Raw genomic sequence first — 10,215 nt, 5'->3', positions numbered from 1 at the left:
ATGCATTCATATAAACTCCTACACCTAAATGAATCGCGATTTGTTTAGCATCTCAACCGATTTGAATCGTCACATATTTGAATCGATTTTCAACCGGCTCGCGGTTAATCGTTACATCCCTAATAATAACTGAAATTTAATTAGAATTTAATTAGAATTTTCAGCATCATTAATCCAGTCTTTTTTGTGAATGAAAGATCATGCAGAATTATTATTATTATATATATATATATATATATATATATATATACATGCACACACACACTGCTATTTGTTGGAGCCTTTCATTTATACTCTTAAATTCTGAGAATTGTCTTAATTTTTTATGTAGGGATTTTAAAAATATAGAAATAAATAAATACAATAGGAATTCATAAAAATGGCATTACAACCTAAAATTTTTTACTTACATAAAAGAAAATATATTGGAAGTTTATTGAAAATGATAGAAGTAGTAGTTTGTAGCAATTTGTAGTTCTTCAAATATGCAACCGTGAAATCACGCTGGCTTTTGGCTCCTCTAGAAAACCTAAGTTTTAAAATAAAAAATAATCCAACTGGACAATTTTACAACTGGAACCTGGCTGTTTATATTTATGCAAAATATATCTTATTTTGTGCTTTAGGCTTAATTTCATTGCCAAACTTGTTTGTTGTGTATGAATTTACAGAAGAGGCTTATATAACAGCGTAAGATGCCGTATTAAAGAATCAGATAGATTGTTTCAATTTCTAGCCTAAAAATGGTGTGCTCTACCTCTACCTCAGATGTATTTTCAATAATCCTAGAGCCTTTGCAGCCTTTATATCCTCATGCGCAGTCTGACCCTGCAGTTTTTCTCAGCATTGTTAAGTAAATGCAACACGTTCCATATGATGTGAGATGAGAAACCAGTCTCACAGATGAGTCTTTCTAGCACTTCCCTGCATAGGCATATACAGTTTCCATGGAGACAGCGAGGCCAGAACGCACTGTGGCTTTTTTTCACAAATGGATCTGGCACGAGCACTTGAAAGAAGAGAGAGAGTCACAAGCAGGCACCTAATGGTCGCTTCATCATTCATCAACACCTTCTCCTCTTGTGCCAGGCATATAACTCAACATCTTCCCTCCTTGGCCAACACTTTTCTTTTAGACTGCGCGGGCGGAAACAGCCCGCTGCCATAGGAAACTGTGTATGCCATTTAAACTAAAAGTCGAACAAAGCATATCTACTACACTGGAAAAAAAAAAAAAAAAAACCTTAAGATGCTATTTCTACCTGATCTGAGTTGGTATTAAAGCAAATTTGCTTAAAATTCATTTAATTTTGTTATCTGGCAAAACATTTTACAGTATGTGAAGAATGATTAATCTGTACCAAACATTTTATATATATATATATATATATATATACATACATATATATACTACTGTTTAATATTCTGGGGTCTGTACAATGCTATGTTTTTGAAAGAAGTCTCTTATGCTCACTAACGTCTGCATTTATTTAATCAAAAATACAGTAAAACAGAAATATTGTGAAATATTGTAATAATTAAAAATAGTTATAATAAAATAGTTATGTGAAAACAGTTTTCTGTTTGAATATATTTTAAAATGTAATTTATTCCTGTGATGCAAAGCTGAATTTTCAGCATAATTACTCCAGGCTTCAGTGTCACATGATCCTTCAGAAATTATTCTAATAATAAGATTTGGTGTAATATTTCATGTTATTATCAACAGTTGTTCTGCTGTTTTTGTGAAACCCATTTTTATAGAATGTTCAAAAGAACAGCAATTATTTGAAATTGAAATCTTTTTTTAACAATGTGAAAGACATTAACTGTTAAGTTCAGTCAGTTTAATGTATAATTCCTGAATAAAAAAAAATAAAAATAAAAACTTTTGAAGGGTAGTGTAGGACCAAATGGGAATTATAACTGTTTTATACATAATATTTAGAATACAACCAGTCCTCACCAGTCATGGATAAAATAAAAGTAAAATCATTGTAAATGATATTTTCGAAATTCTATGTATAAAATGACCCAACAACCATGTGAATATCACAGAAATAGGTGTCCAAGGAAATCAAAGCTGTCCCTAGACTCTGTAACGAAAAAGTTTTTTTAGAGAAGGCATGTGGTTGAAGGGATAGTGTGATCTAATGTAGTCCAGCAGAAGGTAGCAAGGCTGAAATCGCTTATAGTACCTTTTGAAGTCCATTGATTCATGTCAGATGCAGTATCGTGGAAAAGAGCAAAAGCATCGAAAATTGTGTTCAGATGGTTATTGACTATAGTTTATGTCTGTCTACATACAGTGGGCAGCTATCTTCTAAGACGGCATGCTGTCTGAAATGGAGCCTCAACGGATTTGAAACACTCTACATTGAAGGAAGCATAATTTCAGCATAAAATAAAAAAAGCTACTCTTCTTTAAAATGCAGTCTTGCAGTCTCATTCGCTTGGTTAAGGAACAGACTGGACAGATATGTTTTGTATAGATTCCTGACATTTCAGTGAATTTTTTATCAGATCACTGGCCCGAGGGATCTATACGGCAAGAGAGAATCAGTTCCACAGAGTAATGTGTTTCAGTCTGTAGTCATCAGTCACAATGGACGGTTTTCTCTCTTTTTCAGTCCGGATGGCAGTTTCCTGGCAGCTGGCTCTGCAGACGGTGCTGTCTACATATGGAATGTGAGCACAGGAAACCTGGAAAAACGGCTTCCTGACATGCACAGGTAACTCAGGGATGGCCACCACGGACAACCAATCATTTCATTTCCTAACCATACTTGCATTTCCTAAGTATCGTTAGCAAACAATGATTGCAAATTCTGTCGTGACCAACATAATTCAATATTTCTGTGTTTTCCAAAACCATAGCTCCAACACACATTTGCAAACAGCATACCAGAATTGTGTGGTCAGAACTACAGCATAGTTTCTTGTTATTATGCTATATAAAATGTGGACTGGCTAATATGCAGTACAAGCTATATACAGTATGTCATTCCACATTTTCATTCTACATCTTTTAGTCTGTTAAGACAATGAAAGCACTGTCTTTAAAGAGTGCACGTGTGCGGCTTTGCTCTAGAAACCAAGCGGAATGTAATACGGAGCCTGCAATTGAATCAAATATCTGAAAATAAAGTGAAACAATGGAGAACAAAATAGCGAAGTAGTCCTTAGATGCCATGTTTAATATTTACAGCAATAATCTGACATTAATTCAAATTTAAATCAAATTTACAACTCCACCACCATTGTGATGTCACTTACTACAGTTCTAAATTACTGAACCAGTGTGGTTTTAATGACAGTTGTTCAACAAATTATTACAATTCGGGAAATAGTCGTGACTAGCAAGATAATTTCTCCAGTGATTCATTATATTATGCAGTTTTTTTACAGTTCAGCAAAGCTTGATGGACTTAAAAGCTTGATTGACAAAATTTGCATATGGCAACAAGGCTTCTCAGCCTTGATTTGATTGGCTATTTGGGCTGTTTCATCTACTATAATGTCAATTTACCATTGTTCAGCGAAATTTCATTAGCAAATTTCAGTCATTTCATGCAGAATCAAAGAGTTTCTGTGATGACAATAAAAGTTGCCCACGCAGATTTTGCTCAAGTTTTTGCGCATTTCAAGTTCGTCATGTGAATTCACTGTTCTGACCAACAGAAAGCTGCTTGGTTTGAAAGTGACTTTGGTGTGACTTAGGAGCTGTGCTTTATACTATGGCTGTCAAAATGGCTGAAAAACTAAATTCCAATTTTTTACTTAAATATTATCAATATTCGAATTATATTCTAATTTAAAAGGCATGACTTCAGTTAGGGGGAAAAAAGCTTTTGGCTTCTCTCCTGAGGCCACAAGAGGGCTCATCGAGCAAAATATTACTAATGCACATTTCGACGAATGTTCGAAATTTAAATTTTTTTTTTTGACAGCCCTACTTTTTACATTGCTACGCTATTGACAATACTGTAGAAAATAGTCATTTTTTGCCCATAAAATTTCGCCTAAATTTTGCAAATGTGACTCCCAGCATCTTTGCATCTTTTACTCCCAGCCAGTGTTTTTTTTTTTTTAAAGTTGCAAGTCGCCACCAGCACTTTGGGTCACTTTCACAAAATGTTCATTGCCCCCCGAATATTTTGTTGTATGAATATCTGAACATGCAACCCTGTTTTATTTATTATGAATACTTGTTAGTTTCATTAAAAAAAGCAACATTTTGAATGAAAAGCTGAGAAAATCGTGTTTTTGCAGTATAGGATTCAGAACGATGATTCAAAACATAGATGTCGATTGCTTCCATCATCACCCCCATACCACTTCATGGGTCAACATTTCATTCGGTAACATTTCATTTCACATTGGTAACGTTAGGCAGTTTTGATTGAAATGCTGTTTAATGCTTGATCATCGCTTTATTTTACATACGCATCTGCTTCCATACGTGATCGCTTGTTTTTGCTTCTTCTTCACTTGTGTTTTATCTAGACATTCAGTACTTTTTCAGAAGATGTGTATTAGCGCCCCCTACCATATAACAGTGAAAATACAGAAAGCTGGAAAATTCCGTCAATTGCATGGAAGCGTTGGGGCAAAGGAAGAGTTAAGCAGCAAGTTACATTGTTGTACAGGAAATGCACTCCGGGTTGATTAGTTTACTTTTTTTTTTACTTTTTCATTTACTGCAAGTCACTCTCAAATAAGGGATAATATACAATCAGCCATTATTATGTAAAGATTTGTCATGATGCATATAAACAAACTCTAAATTGTGACAGGTTTTAAAGAGCGGTAAAGATTTTCAGCAAATATTAACTAAAATTTCGGTCTGTTCTTTGCACAAAGCTATATTTGAGTTTTTAATGTGGCTTCAGGATAATTGGAATACAGCATATTAGTTGCATGGACTATGGTTATGGAGGTTTTTGTGTCAATAATTCCACTTTTGCCGAATGCTTTTTTGGGTGGGATGCTGTGAATTATCTCTTTAATTTTGTCTTTAAATTGAATTCTAAGATTAAATTCTTTTTTGCAGAGCTTCAATAAGCGCGGTGGCCTGGTCGTTGTCAGGTGAATATGTGGTAAGCGTGGACAAGAGCCGTCGAGCTGTGCTCTGGAGCGATATCTGAGACCAGACACGGGCTGCCTTTTTCCATCTTATCAACTGAAGTAACTCCTGGAAATGCACTCAGGGATGTCATCAAAACACAACCTTGTTGGGAAAAGCTCACACTCTGCACTCCGTCAATAGCAGGACCCTTAGTATTGTGACAGTATTTGTTGCTAAGAGGCTGTGTCATCCAAAACGCAGACAGATGTGCTAATGTTACAGGGGTCTGGCGACTGTTGAGCAGAGCTGTCTGGGTTTTGTTTTGAAACGTTGTTACAGATGAATTACCGATGCAGAATGTGCCAAAGCGTTTGTAGGCCTTCCTGTTGCTTGACTTCATCCTATAATTGTCAGCAACTTTAAAATTGGAGATCTCTTGACGTACACCAGATATTGCTGCCTCTGGGATTTGATATCAAAGGGAAACATGAACAAAATGGATTCAGCCTGTTTTAGGAACACGACAACACATTTCTGAATATGTGGAAACTCGAGCCCAATGTATTCGCATGTCAGTCCTATTTTTAGAGACCAAAACACAGAACAGACACAAAATTGAATGCCTGGTAAAAGGCCATTGTATATTGTCGCACAATGACACTGATTCTTGAATGCAATATAAAATGAGATCTAAATATTATAAATTGGAAAAAAAGCACTATTGTTCAAAACTGTGGGGTCAGTATTTTTGTATGAAATCAATGCTGATATTCATTTGATCAGTAGTGACAGTAGACATTTACAATGTAAAAAGATTTCTATTTTAAATAAATGCTGTTCTTTTGAACTTTATATTCATCAAAGTATCCTGAAACAAATGTATTTCCACAAAAATATGAACTTGAAACTGTTTAAGTTGATAAGAAATATTTCTTAGCATGAATTCTCAAGGATCATGTGATGCTGAAGACTGGAGTAATTGGCTGCTGAAAATTTAGCTTTGCATCACAGGAATAAATGACATTTAAAAAGAACTAAATAAAATAGAAAACTTTTAAAGTGTAATAGTGTTACACTTTATAGATATTATCAAATAAGGTTTGATAGATTGCAGGCTTGGTGAGCAGAAAAGACTGACCCCAAACTTTTGAATGCTAGTGTATATATTTTAGCTGTCTTAGACCACAGTGAACATCATATTGATCTATTTCTAGATCACTAGTGAAATGTACTCAAGCAAACTGTGACATCATCATTATGATAATGATTATATCCTGTTCTGAAAAACATAATCTTCAGGTTTTGCACAAACAGGATGATTTCATATAGCTTGAGTGCTGCTGTCATTAAAGGTGGGGTAAGCGATTTCTGGTAGCCGCTTTGTCGCATCCAGTGTACTAGACAGACTTTAGCTGTTGCGGTGCAGACACGGTGTTACTCACCTATCGAGAAGAAACCAAGCAATCTCAGCATCCGATCGCAGGCCTTCCGCTCCTTGAGGTCTCTCCAGTGCTGGAAAGCTGATCCGATATTTACACAACGGGTCCTACATCTTGCCTTATTGCCTTAAGCCTTCGTTTGTTCCGCAGACGTTTTCCTCTTGTTTTTTATCCACCATCTTTATCTTTCTGTCGCTCGGCTCGGACTGAACGCTCTCTCCTCCACATCATGAGTAGACACGCCCCTTACTGCTGATTGGCTACAAGTTTGTTTTGCTATTCGGCCCGAATCAGTTTTCTAAAGCATTTTTGAAAAATCGCTTACCCCACCTTTAAAGCAAACACGGCAATTATTTTGTTTGTTGATTTTTAAATTCACTCTAATTGTCATGCCAATGATTTCTAATAATAAAAAAATATATATTAAATTAGAAAAACAGCAAAATAGAAGCATTTTCACTAGTGGTCTGAGACTTTTAGACCCCACTGTATGTTGTTAATCACTGCCTCAGGGAAGTGCTCAGTTCTACTGGACTGACTCCAGTAATTTATTATAAAAAGGGACTCGTGTTTTAAAAATGAATGAGAGGAAGCCTTGGCCTCCGCCACACTCTTTAGTGCTGCCATAGAGACCCAGTATGCTCACTGCTAAACTGCGCTCAGATTAGCATTTAAAAGAGCCCTGTGTCTGATGAGAATCACAGCGCACCGCTCTGACTGACTTTGAAGACCCAAATTACTGCCATGTGATTCGATCTGCTGTGTTCATTTGCATGTTAATTAAAGGTTAGATGAGGAAAGTCTAATGCCCATCTTACACTTGTCAGCTGTTGGACCGAGGAGATTTAATGTAGAGTCTAGAATATATATTAACCTAAAACCGTATGTGCTAGTTGCTATGATGAAGTACTATGTGCCTCAGAAATCTCTGATCTTACTGTAGATCACTGTAAGTTAATGAAATATATATAAAAGAGTGAATCTCACTACAAAGAACATGTTCAGATCACCCCAAAATCATAAGATTTTATATAATTACGAATACATGCATGTGTGTGTATTTATATATACATAATAAATATACACAGCACACATACATATATTATGTAAACAAAAACTTTTATTTTGGATGCGATTAATCGCGATTAATCGTTTGACAGCACAAATAAAAAGTTATATTTTCACATTTTAAAATTTATATTAGCATAACGTCAGTATAAAAAAATTCTATATTTATTAGAACTTTACATGTTAAAAATACATTATTTAAAAAGTGTTATGATAATCAGAGCAAGAATGAGAATTAGGGTCAAAATGTGCGTAATTGTCATGAAAATAATGTTCCAATGCAATGCAAAAAATCGATTAAATATTTGAATTGAACATAAAGATTTATTAAACATGACCTTGGCATGTATTTCATGGCCTGCTTGAAATATTGGGGTTCAGTAAATCAAAGACACTTCGTGAGATTAAGTACAGAGAAGCATTTTTTTTCTACAAGAAAACATCTATTAGATATTTTGGTTGACTTAGAATAACTGATGTACAATTAAATAAATTTCAACAGCAAAAACAGGTGGCACTACTTGGAGCAACAGATTTTTAGTTCGATTTATGAAGATTACATTTGTTTGCCCTTAAAAGTGCTGTTTTTTTTTTTTTTTAGAGGAAAGCATTTTCTTTTTTAATGATATTGTTACCGAGTAAAACTTAAAAGAACTCTGCCTTTCCAAATGTGGATTGTTCTCAAAGTAGCACAGTTATCAAGGGAACAGCGGTATATTTGTTAACTACACTCGTTTATTTTTTGTAAAAACGTAAGGACCAAAAGTGAGTTTGATTATTAAGTCTGTTGTTTACATGCAAAATGAAAGACAAAGAGCAAATAGGAATAAGTCCATGCTTATCTATGTTCTAACAGGCACTTTCCATGAATAGGGTACAAAATACTGTATGTCCTGAAATACCAAAACTTGTGTCATGATATAGTTTTAAACACCAATTTAAGTGATTTTGTTGTTTTCTACCTTAAATAATCATAACAATGAAATAAAACATTTTATAAAATAAAATAAAAATAAATAATTTAAAAATGTCAAAAATAGTTGTGATTAGTGTATTTTTATGTATTATTATTATTTGATATTTGTTTCCTACATTAACTTTAATAAATATTTGAGATGCTTTTAGTTTTGAAACTAACTACTTTTCATTATGGGTTAATTGTTAGGTTAAAAACGTGTGCCTAATAAAGTCATGGGACACCAAAGTGTATCCTATTTGTGGAAAGTGCCAATATGACACGATTTAGCATTCATTTGAGAATTCATGTATTTTAGAGTGTTACACTTTTGTCATTACAGTCTGAAGTAATGATGCATTGCTGTCATGTCATATTTTGTGTGGGTTTTAATTTCAATATCATTAATAATCATCTTAATGTTTATATTTACTTATTTGCAGTACCTTAATGAGGTTGATTTATTTATCTGATACATGCTAAAAACACAAAAATATCAGGGATGCTTTTTCAATGAATAAAACTATCTTAAACCCTCACGATGGCTGATTGATATGCTTTATCCTAGTCGGTATTGATTTATTGCTCTGGGTGTTTAGAACTGTAATGTGACAGCACTTTAAACGATGTCGTCGCTCATCTCGCAGCCTCTGCACAGAAGAAATCTGCTCAGCGTTGGAGAATATCGCACACATGCCCTCACACACACATCCAGAGAGGAGGGGAGAGAGACGAGGAGAGGAAAACACAGCGGAAGAGCTCTGCTAGATAGTGTGGATATCAAACGGAAGCTTCTTAAGCGTTAGGATTTTCCAAACAGCGTCTATCGTTCCTACATTCCCACCTGAAGGACTCAACGAGGAATCGCCGGCTTCTGCTCGTTTTATTTTCGTTTGTCTGTTGGCAAGCGGCAGTGGAGATGCTCCTGTAATTGGATTCATCTGGAAAGCGCTCAGACCGTGAGGAGAGCTGCTTAAGTGACAGCGGCTCTCTAACGCAGCATAGTGAATTCTCTTCATCTTTCGTTTTTCCCCTCAGCTCCATCTCCCTCTCATCTTCTTCCCACAGCAGAAGAGTTTCTGTCGCACGCAGATCCTCGCGATGGGTGATAAAGGCACAAGGTAAGCCGTGTGTTTCAGATGGATTAGCTGGTTCAGGAGGACATTTTTCTTTTATTCTATAGCTTGATATGTTCCACATGTAATTGGTCATTTAACATAACAGTGGCTCAACGCAGTCAGTATTTCATCGCAGTGCACATTTGTCCATTCTCAGGGTAAGTTTAGGATGAGATGTCTGAGCTCTTTAACAGCAGTTATGATTAGTTAACCTTTTAAATTGTATTAAGGGGTGTTCAATTGAAAACACAGGTCAGGGACACGGCTGGAGTTGACCCTGCCCTCATGAGCACTACAAATAAGCCTATTCGCTATGCTAAATGGACAATTAGCTGTATGGATAGTTGCATTTTTGATCCCTTCCTCTCCTTGACCCAATCAGGAACAGACCCGCAAGCCATCAGAAACCACTGCACAAGTGTATCCCATTTGTTTCATCTGTTATTCATTTGCTTCAGTTCTCTCTAGGAAGGCTTTAGAGGGATCACACTGTTTGGCAAAGTGGCATTTCCATTGATATTTGACATTTCACACAAGAGCACATTTGACCAGGACATTCAAAACTCT

At 35.4% G+C, this 10,215-nt stretch overlaps 2 protein-coding genes across 4 annotated transcripts in view; both read left to right on the top strand.

Annotated features, from left to right (window-relative positions):
* The window catches only part of atg16l2 (ATG16 autophagy related 16-like 2 (S. cerevisiae)), a 37,470-nt gene extending 31,673 nt beyond the window's left edge, over window positions 1–5,797 (top strand). For all 3 annotated transcript variants that reach the window (XM_016541946.1, XM_016541947.1, XM_016541945.1), the window contains 2 exons: window positions 2,631–2,732; window positions 5,054–5,797. In XM_016541946.1, coding sequence (XP_016397432.1) covers window positions 2,631–2,732; window positions 5,054–5,147 — 196 coding nt within the window. In that variant the 3' untranslated portion in view covers window positions 5,148–5,797. The remainder of the gene's footprint in view (window positions 1–2,630; window positions 2,733–5,053) is intronic.
* Window positions 5,798–9,245: 3,448 nt separating this feature from the next.
* The window catches only part of arrb1 (arrestin, beta 1), a 64,174-nt gene continuing 63,204 nt past the window's right edge, over window positions 9,246–10,215 (top strand). Inside the window, exon 1 of the mRNA XM_016541939.1 lies at window positions 9,246–9,651. Within this exon, the coding sequence (XP_016397425.1) occupies window positions 9,632–9,651 (20 nt within the window). The 5' untranslated portion in view covers window positions 9,246–9,631. The remainder of the gene's footprint in view (window positions 9,652–10,215) is intronic.

Source organism: Sinocyclocheilus rhinocerous, unplaced genomic scaffold (assembly GCF_001515625.1).
Source record: "Sinocyclocheilus rhinocerous isolate Xijiao unplaced genomic scaffold, SAMN03320098_v1.1 scaffold1270, whole genome shotgun sequence".
Lineage (NCBI taxonomy): Eukaryota > Metazoa > Chordata > Actinopteri > Cypriniformes > Cyprinidae > Sinocyclocheilus > Sinocyclocheilus rhinocerous.
This window is presented reverse-complemented; position numbering and strand designations above follow the sequence as displayed.